Source organism: Oxyura jamaicensis, chromosome 14 (assembly GCF_011077185.1).
Source record: "Oxyura jamaicensis isolate SHBP4307 breed ruddy duck chromosome 14, BPBGC_Ojam_1.0, whole genome shotgun sequence".
NCBI lineage: Eukaryota > Metazoa > Chordata > Aves > Anseriformes > Anatidae > Oxyura > Oxyura jamaicensis.
In genome coordinates, this window is record NC_048906.1 from 13,055,633 (window position 1) to 13,072,807 (window position 17,175).

At 45.7% G+C, this 17,175-nt stretch overlaps 1 protein-coding gene across 4 annotated transcripts in view; it reads right to left on the reverse strand.

The window, feature by feature from the left end:
* Positions 1-2,051: 2,051 nt before the first annotated feature.
* Positions 2,052-17,175, reverse strand: part of SEC14L5 (SEC14 like lipid binding 5) — a 38,351-nt gene continuing 23,227 nt past the window's right edge. For all 4 annotated transcript variants that reach the window (XM_035339586.1, XM_035339587.1, XM_035339584.1 and 1 more), the window contains 9 exons: positions 8,777-8,966; positions 8,044-8,132; positions 7,426-7,496; positions 6,630-6,801; positions 5,856-5,990; positions 5,283-5,420; positions 4,928-5,173; positions 4,330-4,508; positions 2,052-3,185 (listed from right to left, as the gene is read on the reverse strand). In XM_035339586.1, coding sequence (XP_035195477.1) covers positions 3,080-3,185; positions 4,330-4,508; positions 4,928-5,173; positions 5,283-5,420; positions 5,856-5,990; positions 6,630-6,801; positions 7,426-7,496; positions 8,044-8,132; positions 8,777-8,966 — 1,326 coding nt within the window. In that variant the 3' untranslated portion in view covers positions 2,052-3,079. The remainder of the gene's footprint in view (positions 3,186-4,329; positions 4,509-4,927; positions 5,174-5,282; positions 5,421-5,855; positions 5,991-6,629; positions 6,802-7,425; positions 7,497-8,043; positions 8,133-8,776; positions 8,967-17,175) is intronic.

Genomic DNA, 17,175 nt, shown 5'->3' on the forward strand with positions numbered 1-17,175 from the left:
CATGAGAGACTGCTGTGAAGAAAACAGAGCATCTTACTTTCTAAAAACTGCTATTGTTTTTTTTTTTTTTTTTTTTTTTTTTTTTTTAAGAAGAAAAACGTGTTTTATAAAAATTCTGCTCTTCTCTTGTATCTGCAATTCACAAAGCCAGTTTAAAAACCAGAAACAAAACACAGCACAGTAGCCATAACACTAGGAAGGGAACTACAGCCTGGATGTTATGTCAGCGTTCAGGGGAAAAAAAAAAAAAAAAAAAAGAAAAAAAAAAAAAATCCATATTGGATTATTTCAATTTTTAGCTAAGTAAATTGGTAGGTGAAAAAATCCAGGCAATTTTGCTTGAAATTGACAAGGGAGAGATCACAAACTGCTTCCCAAGCAGATTTGTGCAGCAATTTCTTGTGGGACGGGAGCAATACTACCAAATGAGGAAAAGCTATTTCTTGTGTCCACAGAGCCAGCAGGAGGGAGCTCTCTGCAGGACCAGCCCCTCATCTCTTCCTGGCTCATTCAGAGACCTGCCAGAATGCACCAAGTTCCAGATGCCTCCCCGGCAAGTGTTAAGCACCCAAACCTTTCACTGGTGGGAGAACAGCACATGCCATGTTTTAAAATTAAGAGAACCCAGTGCAATGGGAAAGATTCTCAAACAGAGGAAACCAGTGGAAACACTAGAAATGGGACTGTTACCACCATGGGACACGACCAAATTAAGTAAGAATCAAGCCATAAAAAGATGAAATCCTGGAACAGCCCAGGGAAGGAATGGCTGGGTTTGTTCATGATGCTTTAGGAACCAGTTCAAAACTACATTTCTAGCATCAGAACTAATTATTTCTGCAGGACTTTTCAGTAAGGATACACACATGCATCTTAATTCCAGGACTCTTGATTTTCCAGAGCAAAGGTAGTGCTTCTCCCTCTTTGTGTTAGGTTACAAGTATACTGAAATATCAAAAATTGAATCACCTGGGAGAAATGGTGAAGTCTACAGAACAACTGGGGAATTCCCTGAAATCAGAACTTTCCTAGGACCTGCGTAACTAAGTTACCTGTTCTGCTCTCACACTGAGATGCAAGGTGGAGGACTAATTTCCTCAGTTCTGTTCCTTTAAAAAAAAAAATCAACTTACATAAGCATGTCAACTTCATCTTTTGTTCCAATTATTTGAGATGCTTTTCTCGTTTTTCAGTGCCTGGTGCTTCAAAAACAGCAATTAAATAAAGAAGCAGGATTAGACGGAATTACTTTACATATATGTTCTCCTTACCTGCACACATTTATCAACCTTAATGTAAGCTTGGTGAGAGGGGAAAAGAGAGAGGATTGTACTGAGAGGCATGGCCATGGATACTGGAATGGCTGTGCCAAGAAACGACACCTCCACTGCAAGTTGTGCTTCAATCCTGCCCCAACCCCAGAACTATCTGCACTGTTGCCCAGCGTTGGAACTGGACACTCATTTAGTTGAGGCCACGTTCGCCCCATGAGGAGACCCGAGTCAGCTGTGACAGCCTGAGCGATCCGTGCAGCGGTCACCTCCAGCTGGTAGGGATGGGGTCTCCGCGCAGCACTGCTGGATCCTCGAGCAGACATCGGTCTGCATCACAAGTCCCACGTGTCTGCTAATTGCAAATATCACCTAAGCGCTACTCCGTATCTGACACCTCTTTTCCTGCCTAAACAACAACACAGCCTCTCTGCTACCTGTCCCGATAGCCAGCACCTTTCCTGTGTGTCTGTTCTCTAGCATAATCAATGGAGATTTCTGACAAACACGGTAGTTTTGGCATGTCATGAACGTCATGAAGACGCACCATCTTCTCACAACTCGCAAATGTAATGTAATAATCACTTCTTAATCCTGGGAAACATCCATGTAGAGCCCCAAAAGCTTTGGGCTCTAACTTGACCTTGCAGGAAAAGGTGACAAACAGCCCTTACCCCTAGTGCGATGTATGATACAGCCCTTTACACAAGAATATCCGGCAGTCACAAAAATTAGAAGGAGAAAGATTCTTGGGAGTGAAGACAATCAGTTAGTCCTTTCTAAAAGGGAGTTTGTCTCACTAAAAAAAGTGATTGGATTTAATAAATACTCATTTTTCAAATTATAAATAAGTTAAAAATTAACTTAAAATAAGCTAGTATTTGAATAAATATGTTTCAGTAAGTGCTTAAATACATACATGCTTTTTTTCCAAAGTTTTCAAGTTAGCTCACATTATAAAGACTTCTTTAATACTGCCATAAAACTTTGTGCCTTCGGGAAATAAAATATTGCTTTTCTTAGCCCTTTATAATTTGATTCGGTTCCCATCTACTCTGATGAGATGGGTCAGATCTACCTATTATTGCTTGTAAACCTGAGGAGAAAGGATAAATAGTCTATCTTTAAGAAAGATGCTGCTTACTTGAGGCAGGTTCTCTGCCTATACTTTCTAGAAAACAGTTTTGATTTTTGTGTCTCAGTGGGTTAAAAAAATCCAACACATTTCCTAATAGCATCCTGTCAGATCGGAAGAGGTTTGAGGTTTGACCTGGAACTAGTTTCTAAAATATCCTATCTGCATTAAGGTATTTACAGTTTGCTTCAAGTCCCTGCACCTGAAATGCCCACTCTACTTTCTGATGGGTAAGTGGTACCCTGGGCACCCAGAAAACTAGATTAATTTTGCTACACGTGAATAATCTAGTCCTACAGATCAATCAGATAAGGCAACATCAGTCTCCTCTACCACACACAGGAAAAGGACTGACTGGAAAGAGCCCTTTAGAGTTCAGTAATAACGTGGATTCATGCAAAATGACATTCATCCAAAACCACGATCTATGAAAAAGACTACTGGAGAAGTAGGCATCTGATACAGAAGTACAACACCTGCCATTTGAGTGCTAAGTCTTTGTGGAGAACAGCTCCCAGAAGTCACTCGCTGTCCAGCAGCTGCTGCCTGTGATCACACGAACGTCTGCCCCAAGGCTCAGCCCCTGCAGGCTCTTTGGTTTGGTGCACAGAGCAGCTCTGGGGCAGCCAGGAAGCCCTGAGTGATTTTTCCTTGTGGTGTAGCCTCGTCCTTGCTATCTGGAAAGATGGGAGCTGCTCTGGGACTGGTTGGAAGATGTCGTGGCTCCGCTCAGCTGGGAAAACCCACTGTTGCAAGACTCCAGGCTTGACATGGATCCCCTGGGATGGGACAAAACAGATGTGCTCGTTAAGGCAGGCAGCTGTTTCATGGATAACTTTATACATCTGACAGGAGATCAACCTACTCTTTATAACACTTACAGAAGTATTTTATTTTTTGTCCCATCATTTTCATTGTGGTCTCTAAGAATCTCAAGGTTCCTCTGTGTCACAAGGAAAAGGTATCACAGACATCTTTTTGCTAGCTACAGGCATTACAACTTGCTTCTTGCAGTAAGCCTCGGAGTACAATGCATCTGGTCTGTCCGTAGGGCTGCATACACAGGTGCTGAGCAGAAAGGAAAACCAGAGAGCATTCCAAACACAGCACAGCTCAGTGAATGCAGCCACTGCAGCCAGCCTGGGACCTCCACCCTGCTCAGCACTAGAGTTGCAGATCCAGCACCATTCAGTCTGTGTCTTCAGTTCCTGCCAACACAGCCTCAAGTCACCACAGCTGTGACTGCAGACTGTTTCCAACACATCTTATGCAGGGCAAGGAGGAACAGGTTTGAGTGACTGGAGTCAGGCATTTGCTGCTACTCTGAGTCAACAGGATCTGGCCAGGCCACATGGTCAGACAAGGTCTGACAAGGTCAGCACCTGCCCATCTGCAAGTCTGATCTACGTAACCCTTCCTCTGGCTCCTAGAAAAGTACTTGTGAAGTATTCAAGTACTTTTTGCATTAAAGGAGGCTAGAGGCTATCCTGCAGAGGCTGATGTACACACTTACTGAGAAAGCACACTTCAAGTCACAACAGACATCTTTGTCAAATGCCAAATAAAATATGAATGGAATAGTTAAGTTACTCAAAAAGTAACTTCTCAGAATGTTCCCAGCTAATATCAAAAAGTTCATCTGCCAAACACCTCCCTCACTTCAAGCAGCTGTAATCAAGAACTGAAGCACAAATTCCACTGGTGGAGATCCAGCCAGCGGCCAGACATCCAGCAAAGAGGAACCTGCTACAAAAACCTTATTACCCACTGCACTAAAGGAGACTCTTTCCACATAATACCACCAAGTTTGTGTCCATCTAACTCCTTATCAATGAAAAATGCACCCTATAGAGGTCATTGGTATCCGCATGTTTAAGGTCACACTCGGTCCTCTCATACGGCTTCACCCCCAAGTAAACCTACCTGAAGTCCTTGGATGCAAGCACTTCATAGTAGTATATAAGCTTGCACTTGTGACTGGAAACTTGCAGAGAGGCGAGAACATCATCCACCCGAGGGAGGCTAGTGCCAGAACAGGGCAGAGGACCATGCATTTTCCACTGGAGAATGTAAAAGCCGGGCCAACGAGTCACATGAGATCCCTGGAAGGAAAAGAGCACTCCCAAGTGATTACCAGGCATCTTATGAAATAACTGAATGACTTGACAAAAGTCAAACTACTGAGCTGACTGCTTGGAGGAGCATACATCATTCCATTCATTTTACATGCCTCAGCCACAGCTCTGTAATGCTAGTGTTTTTTTTTCTTCCCTTTTTTTTTTTTTTTTTAATGTTACCTTCAACTAGCTTTTTATCACGGCTTATGGAATCTCTTTCCAATGGCTCAGTCTAAACTAGAACTGCCATAGCAGTCATTTTCATAGGGTATTCAGAGAATCATTACGACAGCAACTGCTTCCAAACTAGCATGATTTCCCATCCCATCAATTCCTTCCCCTCCCCACCACCAGATCATTTTGGAGCATGCTATGATCCATGCCAGGGCCCAAACACATCTGACCTGGATGCTCTCTCCTTCCCGACAAACCAGTGGAGATTCCATACGACTGTAATCCACGCCAAGGACCCACGACTTATCAATGAGCTGCACATTGTCCCCAGCAGTAGAGGTACTTGGTAACGTGGCTTCTTTATGACTTGTTTCAGGAGCTCGTTTGGAGTGAAAGAGGCTGAACACCACATCTCCTTTCAGGATGTCAAAGTCCCAAGTGATGACAGACTCCCCTTCCAAAATCTCCACGACTATCTAAAAAGGAAATACAACAAGCATGTTGTAAAAAGTCAGGCATTCAGATGGCAGTCAGCATCTTCCTGCCCGCTCTACAGACATGCTTTTCCCCTACAAAGGTTTGTACCTCATGTGGAGCTCCTCTGAGGACGCTCGCAGAATGATAGATAGTTTCTGTCCATAAACGGATGTGATCTGCGTTTTCTGGCTCTTCATCTGTTTGATAAAGTGACTTAGGAACAAGCCCGCCTTCTGGAACAGTACACTAGAAGAGTGAGAGACACAAATAAGAGGGTTCATATTAATCCAGTAGTAACGTACTGAGTCATCTGACCTCTTGCCAGCTGTCGGACACTGAGGATAGGCACCTTAACTTCGTATGAGGTTTCACAGTGAGGCTAAGTTTTTCCTGAACTATGATCATTTCTCTAATCAGTCCTAGAGAAATCAAAAAACTTAGAGAAGCTGACCTGTGGTTCCCTTATCTAGGGCAACATCATCACTTCTGGGTGAAGACTCCTGTGCACAAGTTACCTGTACAGTGGTTTGTGGTTACCAGAGCAGTGGTACCCCAACCAGAACAGAAATTCAACTGTCTTTCAGAAGGAAGCAGGAGGCTGGTGGGGTGTGTGTGTAGAAGGAAGGGATTTGAGGTATCTTGACCATTGCAGATTCCACCTGCACAACAGCAAGGACTCACCATGCAGTCTCCTCCCAGGAAGTCTGGGATCACCTCTTTGTCCACGTAATCTACCAGCCCTCCTGGACCCTGGTAGTTATTCCCACTGTAAATAAGAAACTTCTGCCTTGTGTTCTCATTGATAAAGGGACTGACCTGAAATAAGTAGACAGAGGACATCACTGTCACCAAGTGAAGTTAGAGGTAATGTTGAGATACAAACTAGAAGACTGGAAGGCCTCATCAGCAGGAATGCAGGCCAGCAGCAGGGTAGAGCTCTGCAACTCTGAAGTGCTCTCCCAAAGTAAGGGATTACAAATAAAATGCTATATACCCTGACATTATCTACTTCAGATAAAATAAGTTTGCAGTCACCACGTAACACACTAACCTCACAAGAAGTTTATCAAGCACATTCTTACATTGCTATAACTGTCAGCAAGCACTAGGAAGAACCATATTCATTACTTTTCTCTTTAGTATCCTCCAGCATGAGATTAAAAAAATCATCTTTTCCCATGAACGTGAAAACCCACCCACCACAGGTTACCACTGCTGCACCAGGATGAACAGTTTGGGTCCCAAGTCCTGCCCTGGTAGAAAGACAACCATAGGATCAAATACACAGCCTGCTCTGTAGCAAGGCTGCGGCCTCTTCAGAAGATCAGGTACAAGCTGCCTGGAAGCTTTTCACTCCCTAACCCTTTGAATAAGCAGAACTTAAATTAATGACTGGATGATTGCTATTTGTACGTGTACAACTGCTTATGATCCTGCAGTCCAGATTTCACCCACCAGCGTCCAGAGTACAGGAAAGACCCTGGGTGCTCGCACTATCAGAAGTCTGCCCAGAGTTTCAGGGTAGTTGTCCTCTACAACCTCAATGATTCGAAGCAGGGCCTTAACTCCAGGCCGCCAGAGATGCCGCATATTTAGCCCTTCCAAGTCCACCAGACATGTCCAGGATCTAAAATAAACATGAAGAAAAAGACCAGTCAGAATCTCTCTTGCAGTTTCTGCTCAGCTTAAAAGCCACAAAACTTTTCAGTAACATCAAGGCTGCAGCAAGATCTAAAGGCAGTTGAGATCTTTTTTTTTGAGATTTCCCTCATTGGCTAAATGAGGGGAACAAGCAGTTCCAGTAAAGAGTAGATCTCTACTCAGGCAGCAGACAGCCTGAATGCAGTGGACTGAATTCAGTATACTGAATTCAGTACACTGAATTCAGTACACTGGAATTCAGTACACTGGAATTCAGTACACTGGATCCAAAACAAGATAAAACAGCTGTTCAGCCCTGAAGGTAAGAGTAAAAGCTATCAGCGTGGAAGAGAGTGAAGGTATACAGACACACTGCTAAAAACATATTAAAAAGTATATTTTAAGGTTCTGGGTTAAATAGAATTTATCTGCATTTAAGTCTGCTATACAAGATACCCCAAAGCCCAAACAAGAACAGCCTGTAAGACACGCACAACACTGCTCTCTGCAGTTTAAACCTAAGAACATCATCTAAAACCTTCACAGAATCATCATCCTCACTACATGCATTCCAGCTTGGTAAGGATACAAGAAAACTGACTATACTGACGTGATGGGGCGGCCAAATAGGTTGGTGTTTTCCTCACACCTCTTTTGTCCTTCCTCATTAATTGACAAAACCTGAAATTAAAGACAGTATAGACTTGGATTAGCCAGAGTGTGACTGAGGAACCAGGAGAAACCCAAAAACTTTAAAAAATACACAGCCCAGAAATATACCAGTTTGAGAACTTACGGTGTGCAAAACAGTAAGTCTCTGTGTATTTAGAAGAAAAAGAAAAGCTTCTCTACTGAAAAGTTATGCTGGATGTACAAGGTAGAGATGTTGAAAATCTACAGTGAAGTATAGGAGCCTCAAGGTCAAGTGTTATTAGCTGAGCTGCATGGAAAATGGCCATGGAAAGCTTACTGTTGAACTGCAAATTATCAGAGAAAATCCTTCTGGCCCATTCGTATGATTACAAAAATTTCACTTCTGTCTCTGCAGGAAGACAGAGAAGCTAGGCCATGCCAAAGACACTGAGCCAAAGGTATAACTTCGGTTTGTCAGCCACGAAACAGTGATCACGTGTGTCAAGCAAGTAGATTGCTGCTGCACTACAGCAAGACTTCTAAACACCCCAAGGGAAATACAGTTCCTCAAGTGAGAAATCAATGTAGATCTTACATGTCGCAGCAGTGATTCTTCTCCCAGGGCTTTCACCAAACCCTTTGTGTCCATCTGGCCAAGACGAAGGATGTAAAGTGGTCGTCCATCTTCAAAACAAATGTAAGGGTTTAAAAACAATAACTGAACTTGAAATGCCCACAGATGTAAAGTTCTTCAGTGCATGCAGAAAAGCGGTATGCAGGTGATTATCCTAACATGCCTGTTGTGAGCAGGGATGTGTCACGTGCCCGCGAGAAAAACTGTTTAACGGGCTGCTAGGACCACTGGCTAGGCAGAGAGTGTCCCGAGTGATGAGACACTGTTTGATCTTTGGTATTCTCAATTTAGTGAGGCCAAAGAGCAACACAGCCAAACTGTCTAGGGCTAGAATCTACCCTCACATCAAGCACGGGAGGAGAAGCATCTACTGCAGACAGAGCCATGTGGTCTCCCAGGCTGTCACTCTAGTACCTTTTACAAATGCCACATTAAATATTTGAACAGGATAAAAATCACATCCAAAGGCCATCCTATCAAGGAGATGCTGCTTTGCACTAGTTCTAGTCTGCCTGATTTGTGCAGAGAAAATAAGGTAACTACAGCAGTAGAGAATGGCCTTTTAACAGATGTTAGAGCTCCTTTGTTAACGTTTAAAGCATCAATACAATCTTCTCCAAAAACAGACAGCTTACTTATAAGGTCTTATAATGCAAGCTACACTGTAGAATCAGTGTAAGTGCTAGCTTCTAACCTCTGTCTTGATAATGCCACCCTCCAGTGTAGTATTCATCTAGGAGGGCTGGGGGCCTCCAGGACTGTAGGATGTAATCCACCTGGTATTGCTTTCTCCAAGACAGCGACTGACAGAGCATTTCTCGAGCTTTGTCAATGTTGAAGTCACGAGCCCGTAGAAATCGAAGGATATGTTCATCTTTGGGGATCTGAGAGAAAAGAGAAATTGTAAGGATCAGGACTTGTACCACTGCTCTATGAAGCCTGCAGAGAAGCCTGCAGAGCATGCACCAGTTTTAAGATAAAGATCAAACATACTTTCCTTCTCCCTCCCTAATCCAACCCAATGCAGCAGATAGTGATAGGAGCATGAAAGTAGTGACTAATTCATAGAATCATAGAATTCATGTCCCTTTGAGAGAGACGGGCTTATTCATTTATCAGAGTATTGCACATGCACACACAGCCTGTGAGAATCCCCTGCACTAAGTGAGTTGATGGCCAGAAGCCCCAGCAAACTCTGGCCTGGCTTAAGTTTCCCTCAGCTACCTGTCCACAAGGACAAACAAAACACTGAATGAAAGTAATACAGCTGCAAGCTTACCTTCCTGGGGGGCAAATTAGCAAAGGATGAAAAGCTTTTGCAGGTAACACAATCACTAAGTTAAACACGTGCTGTTTGGAGGTGGGTCACCACTGTACAGTCTTCTAGCACCACATTTCAGGCCCCTCCTCTGCTTTACTGCTGGTGTTGTTTGAACAGAAAACCTTTCGAGTCCTTCCACAGGCTCACCCCATCCCATTGCACTAACTCTTACCAAAAGAAACAAATCACCCAAAGTCACAGTATATGTGACCCTATATGTGACCCTATATGTGACCCTATATGTGACCCTGACCCTACCCGTAGGGAAGTCTGCTGCCTCCCTGGGGCCAGGGTCAGGGACGTTGCCAGGAAGCTTCCCAACCTGGTACGCCCCTCTGATTATTATCCTCTTCTGATAGTCCAGGCGGGCAGTGACGACATTGAAGACAGAAGCCTGAAGGCAATCAAAAGAGACTTTAGGGGGCTGGGACGGTTAGTGGACGGAGCGGGAGTGCAGGTAGTGCTTTCGTCCATCCCTACGATGACAGGGAGGGGTACGGAGAGGACCAGGAAAGCCCACCTGTTAAACACGTGGCTCCGGGGCTGGTGCCAACGCAGAGATCTTGGGTTTTTCGACCATGGGGCAGTTTATTCAGCACCTGGTCTGATGGCCGTAGACGGGTCCCTATCCTTTAGGGGAAAAAGGATCCTTGGCCAGGAGCTGGCGGGGCTCATTGATAGGGCTTTAAACTAGGTAAGAAGGGGGATGGGGGTGAAGCAAGGATTGTTGGAGCTGTGCCAGGGGGAACAATAGCAAGGCCGGGGAATAAGGTAATGGCCCAGCTGAAGTGCATCTACACCAATGCACGCAGCATGGGTAACAAACAGGAGGAGCTGGAAGCCATCGTGCAGCGGGCAGGCTACGACTTGGTTGCCATCACGGAAACGTGGTGGGACCAGTCTCATGACTGGAGTGCTGCGATGCCTGGCTATAGGCTCTTCAGAAGGGACAGACAGCACAGAAGGGGTGGCGGTGTGGCTCTCTATATTAGAGAGTCTTTCGATGTTGTAGAACTCGAGGCTAGGAATGACAAGATCGAGTCCCTTTGGGTTAGGATCGGCAGGGACAACAAGGCTAGTGTCCTGGTAGGGGTCTGCTATAGACCGCCGAACCAGGATGAGGAGACGGATGAGGAGTTCTACAGGCAGCTGGCAGAAGTTGCAAAATCTTCAGCGCTTGTACTCGTGGGGGACTTCAACTTCCCTGACATATCCTGGAAGCACAACACAGCCCAGAGAAAGCAGTCCAGGAGGTTTCTGGAGAAAGTGGAAGATAGCTTCCTGACGCAGCTGATTAGTGAGCCTACCAGGGGTGGTGCCCCGCTAGACCTTCTCTTCACAAACAGAGAAGGACTGGTGGAGGATGTGATTGTCGGGAGCTGTCTTGGGCAGAGTGACCACGAAATGGTGGAGTTCACTATTCTTGGCGAGGCCAGGAAGGGAACCAGTAAAACCACTGTACTGGACTTTCGGAGAGCTGACTTTGTGCTGCTGAGGACACTGGTTGGTAGAGTCCCTTGGGAGGCGGTTCTGAAGGGCAGAGGGGTCCAGGAAGGCTGGGCGCTCTTCAAGAGGCAAATCCTAATGGCGCAGGAGCGGTCTGTTCCCATGTGCCCAAAGATGAGCCAGCGGGGAAGAAGACCAGCCTGGCTGAACAGAGAACTGTGGCTTGAGCTCAGGAGAAAAAAGAGGGTTTATAATCTTTGGAAAAGTGGGCTGGCCACTAGGGAGGACTATAAGGATGTAGCGAGGCTGTGCAGGGACAAAATTAGGAAGGCCAAAGCTCATCTGGAGCTCAATCTGGCTACTGCCGTTAAAGATAACAAAAAACGCTTTTATAAATACATCAACACAAAAAGGAGGACAAAGGAGAATCTCCATCCTTTACTGGATGCAGGGGGAAACTTAGTTACAAGAGATGAGGAAAAGGCAGAGGTGCTCAATGCCTTCTTTGCCTCAGTCTTTAGCGGCAATACTGGTTGTTCTCTGGATTCCCAGTACCCTGAGCTGGTGGAAGGGGATGGGGAGCAGGATGTGGCCCTCACCATCCACGAAGAACTGGTTGGTGACCTGCTACGGCACTTGGATGTGCACAAGTCGATGGGGCCGGATGGGATCCACCCAAGGGTACTGAGAGAACTGGCAGAGGAGCTGGCCAAGCCACTATCCATCATTTATCAGCAGTCCTGGCTATCGGGGGAGGTCCCAGCTGACTGGCGGCTAGCGAATGTGACGCCCATCTACAAGAAGGGCCAGAGGGCTGACCCGGGGAACTACAGGCCTGTCAGTTTGACCTCAGTACCAGGGAAGCTCATGGAGCAGATCCTCTTGGGAGTCATCATGCGGCACTTGAAGGGCAAGCAGGCGATCAGGCCCAGTCAGCATGGGTTTATGGAAGGCAGGTCCTGCTTGACGAACCTGATCTCCTTCTATGACAAAGTGTCGCGCTGGGTGGACGAGGGAAAGGCTGTGGATGTGGTCTACCTTGACTTCAGCAAGGCTTTTGACACCGTCTCCCACAGCATTCTCCTCAAGAAACTGGCTGCTCTTGGCTTGGACTGGCGCACGCTTCGTTGGGTTAGAAACTGGCTGGATAGCCGGGCCCAGAGAGTTGTGGTAAATGGAGTCAAATCCAGTTGGAGGCCAGTCACTAGTGGCGTCCCCCAGGGCTCAGTGCTGGGGCCTGTCCTCTTTAACATCTTCATCAATGATCTGGACGAGGGCATTGAGTGCACCCTCAGTAAGTTTGCAGATGACACCAAGTTAGGTGCGAGTGTCGATCTGCTCGAGGGTAGGAAGGCTCTGCAGGAGGATCTGGATAGGCTGCACCGATGGGCTGGGGTCAACTGCATGAAGTTTAACAAGGCCAAGTGCCGGGTCCTGCACCTGGGGCGTAACAATCCCAAGCAGAGCTACAGGCTGGGAGATGAGTGGTTGGAGAGCTGCCAGGCGGAGAAGGACCTGGGAGTGATAGTGGACAGTCGGCTGAAGATGAGCCAGCAGTGTGCTCAGGTGGCCAAGAAGGCCAACGGCATCCTGGCTTGTATCAGAAATAGTGTGACCAGCAGGGCCAGGGAGGTGATCGTCCCCCTGTACTCGGCTCTGGTGAGGCCGCACCTCGAGTACTGTGTTCAGTTTTGGGCCCCTCGCTACAAGAAGGACATGGAGGTGCTTGAGCGGGTCCAAAGAAGGGCGACGAAGCTGGTGAGGGGCCTGGAGAACAAGTCCTACGAGGAGCGGCTGAAGGAGCTGGGCTTATTCAGCCTGGAGAAGAGGAGGCTCAGGGGCGACCTTATCGCTCTCTACAGATACCTTAAAGGAGGCTGTAGAGAGGTGGGGGTTGGCCTGTTCTCCCACGTGCCTGGTGACAGGACGAGGGGGAATGGGCTAAAGTTGCGCCAGGGGAGTTTTAGGTTAGATGTTAAGAAGAGCTTCTTTACTGAAAGGGTTGTGAGGCATTGGAACCGGCTGCCCAGGGAGGTGGTGGAGTCCCCATCCCTGGAGGTCTTTAAAAGACGTTTAGATGTAGAGCTTAGGGATATGGTTTAGTGGGGACTGTTAGTGTTAGGTTAGAGGTTGGACTCGATGATCTTGAGGTCTCTTCCAACCTAGAAATTCTGTGATTCTGTGATTCTGTGATATCCCCGCTCAGTTACTCATCCCAGCACATTTGGTCAGTAATTCTAGCACCACAGGCACAAAACCCTTCCCAAACCACAGCTGTAGAATGGATTATTCCAACCTCCTTCCAAATCCTCTCTCTTTTTCCCTTAGCTGAAAACCAAAAGGAAACCAGGCAGTAATACTAGGTAGCAGGCAGTATACCAATAACTAATGGATCTCAGAAAATTTCCACATCTGACGAAAAGCTTGTCAGGTGCACGTACTGTTGATTTCTCTTCTCAGTCCCTTCACCCCAACTCCCCCAAAAGTGTTTGGCCTCATTTGCTACATCAAGTTTCCATTAAAAATTTAAGTTCTGTAGGGCTAGAATAGTCTCCAGAGAGTCTGTACTGTGCTTAGCACAATGCCAGCCATCTGAGCCCTGCTGCAACACAAAAAAACGTGCGTTCAGGAGTCAAAGCTCTTTTGTTTGTTCACTGACAGGTTCATGAGAACAGAGAGCAAAGAAGAAAGCAAAGCTGCCAGCAGTGTTTCACAGGCTGCTATGAAGCTGCAAGGGTTACTACAAATTGATTCCATATAAAGGTGGGTAGAGCTCAGGCAGCCTAGAGCCAAGGCTACAAGCACCTGAAGAGGAGACAGGAGCTCAGTGGTGGACTTGTCAGTACTAGGTCAGGGGTTGGACAAGGCAGTCTTAGCGTTCTTTTTAATTTGAATGATTCTATAATTAATGCTGTTCAGCACAATGCTCTATTTCAAACACTTTGCAAAACTGCATTTGGATGTCATTGAGAGGCAAAGGGCAGCTTTTCCAAATAGGATCTCAGATGTATTTAGAAGAACATCCCTCATTTTTTTTTGCATCATAGTAAAATTAAAGACAGCAGAATTTTCCTTGGATAATTGACATTTGCATTTCTGCTGTTCAGGGAAAGCCATTACTCACAAGACAACAGACAAAAACCCTCCTGTAACAGTCCTGCATATCCTGTAAGAGGAGGGAGAAGGGTTGGCTGTTACACAGGTTTCTTACTTTCAGTGGTTTTCAAACCTAGACTGCACATAACTACAGGTAAGAGGCAAATTCAGCACTTATGGACCAGAGGTGGGGTCTCTGAGGGGACTTAGTCTACTCATAATAGAATTAGTCTCTTAATTATCTTTGTCCAACCAAAGCAGCAACTCCCACCTGCAAGAAAACAAAGTTTTAGTTTCAGCCTGTTGTTCTACTTACTAGCAAATTTGCACATACTGATTTAAATGGCACAAAGCTAGTCATTAATAGCTTTAAGTAACTGCACTTTAAGCACTATTTGAAGATTGTGTCTTCAAATACTCAGATATTTTTTAGAGCAATGATAAATCTGATTATGGGAAGGGACAAGGATCCGGATAGTGAAGTAGAAAAACAGAAGAGGACAAAAATAAGAATAGACAGCTTCCAAGAAACAGGAGATCTACAAATACTTTTTGACAGAGCAATAAGGACATCTCTGCTCCAAATTAAAAAACAGGATGTCACAGCATGATAACAGCCTCTCCAGAGAAAATGCAAGTGATGTAGGATGAGCTACTGATTCTGTATTATTCTGACAGGCAATGTGTGATTTAAGAGAAGCACACAGGTGAGCAGGAAGGGGGTTTAAGTATAAATAGCCAGCAGGATCCTTCCCACTTGTTCAAGACCTCATGGAGAACAGAGCTCACAAAGCCTACACAACGGGTACAAGGCAGCTGCCAGCTGTCACAAAGAGCACTCAGCAATCAGCTGTACCTTGCTGAGGTACCTAACTCCACAAGCAGCTGTCAGGAGGAACAAGAGCTTGTGCAGCTCACGGAGCTCCAAGCACCCCAAGAGGCTATTGTTTCACTTTACTCATGTGCTGTCTCTTTACCTTTTCCAGCTTCCATTCCCCAGCCTCTAAAGAGGGGAAAAAAACCACCCACAGAACAGAACAGGCAAACATTTAGAACATGTTTCGTCCATTTGAAACCGAGACCCTTTTAGATCACAGGCATGGATAAAGTCTCACAGTCTTGCTCTCATCTACGGCTCATTTTCAGCTGGATACCCAATAGCTGAGATATCTCCTACCAATCACACAGAAGTCCATGCTGTTTTACTAGACAGGTCACTGCAGACCTGAAAAAACGTGTCCTATATTTCAGAGCACAGCTATGCCTGGGGATCCCTGCCCTTTGTTTTGCATCTGCTTGTTGCCAATTCCCTTTCATCTGACAGCAGGTTGAATCGGGGAAAGACGCAGATCACAACCAATACTTAGTAGAGCAGTAGTTAATTAAAGTTGTTATTAGCAGATGATGACAATTCACAGATCACTCACATACTCTCAGTTACCTGGCTGGTTGGGAAACCAACCCCAGCTGTTTACCAAGAGGCAGAGCATCCTATCAATGTGGTACCAGCTTGCAGGTAGGTGTTCAGACAGTCCTTTAAGGGGTCCTTTGTTCCTCTGCGTGTGTATATACACATACATATCTATACGTTCATTCCCATAGTCTTTGTCTGATGATAGCAACCACCACTGTCCTGGACATGGCCCATGTTATACAACCTGCTGTTGATGCTGCCATATACCAGTGGCCTTAGATTTGACAGGTGTTTGGTGTTCTGAGTGTATCAGTTCTCACAGACTGAACAGCACTGCTAGTCCCTGGAGACTGACAGATACTCAGAGACTTTCACACTACCTCAACTGTTCTTCTCTTCAGTCTGCTGTCTTTTGGTTAAACTGTTTTTCCATTCACAGGTACCAACAAAACCCATAAGCACGCTCACACAAAGGGATTTTGTGGCACACTGGATTCAATAACTTTTTCTTTTTTTTAATTTCTACATTGGTGATAGACAGGAGTCATTTCAAAAGAAAACAGGGCCTTAAAATCATGCTTAAACCCCCCATACTCAGATGAAATATGCTCTCTCTGCTTTGAGAAAGACACAGCAAAGCATTCAGAAAGTGCTGACAAAGCTCCTTGTAAACAATTGCTTCTCTTGGAAAGGCCAATTTAAAAAAAATAAAGTCTTCTGAAGCCCATGAACGCAGAGTGGCACCTAACCCATTCTGTATGACTGAGTGAGTAGTTATCCTCTGGGCCAGGAAGCTATTACTACTGAAATCTCATCTAGCTGTACTCCATTCTCAAGGGGGATCACTTTCTCCTGTTTTCCCCTTTTCCTATGGGCTCATTACCTACTCTGCCCACCCAATTACTCTGTTGCTATTCTTGGTCCTTTCTTCCTTACCACCCAATCTCTCTGCATCAGTAAATCTGCGGTTACACCCCTCTAAAGACATTCAAGCTGCTCCAGGTCTTTTCTTTTCTCAGCTACATGCCCCTTATTGTCTTGCCCAATACAAGGACTCCCCTTTGATTGAGAGGAGCCCAAGCAGTTGCTGAACATTACAGGAGAAGCAGCAATGCATCTAGCCTACACTAGCCATGCTGCTTTTTTCAGGGAAAAACACATTTTCACCTATACTAGCTGGCCGACTCTAGCTGTACACACCTCAATCCAGCGACCTCAGCTCCTCTATTTTAGAGGCTTACACAACATACCTCACACCACGAGGTGAGATGATCTCTGCGTCCTGAATTCCGGGTGGTTTTGAAATTGTACATTTTGATACAGGAGATTAAAACAAGATCAGAACGAATTCTGCTTAGAAGAATTCAGCCCCTGGCTGTAAAAGCTGACACAACCTGCCTGATACAACACGCAGAGCATACTGCTGACACGCAGTAACAGAGCTAGGTGTTACCAACTGCCTCACTGATCAGCATCTGAAGACGAAGGGAGAGGGGCTGAACGATCAGTGCAGCTAGCCACATCTCCCACCCCACCCTGCAGGGCCTGGGAAACGTGATGCACCCACACCGGCCGGTCTGGACAACCAAGCCTGGTCAATGCCTACTCTAAATACACAGTTGAGCCACCGTGCTCTGATACCACAGTGCAGCCTTTCTTTCCAGTGCTGCAGTTCACGATGCTGCTGGATCCTGCTGCAAGATCACACCTGTCCTTTTAGCCAACCTTGCCAAAACAGTCAAGTCTCATCACACGGATTATCCATGACCCTGAGTTTTACTGTAGATCTTGAAGGCAAAATAAGCTAAAAGAACGA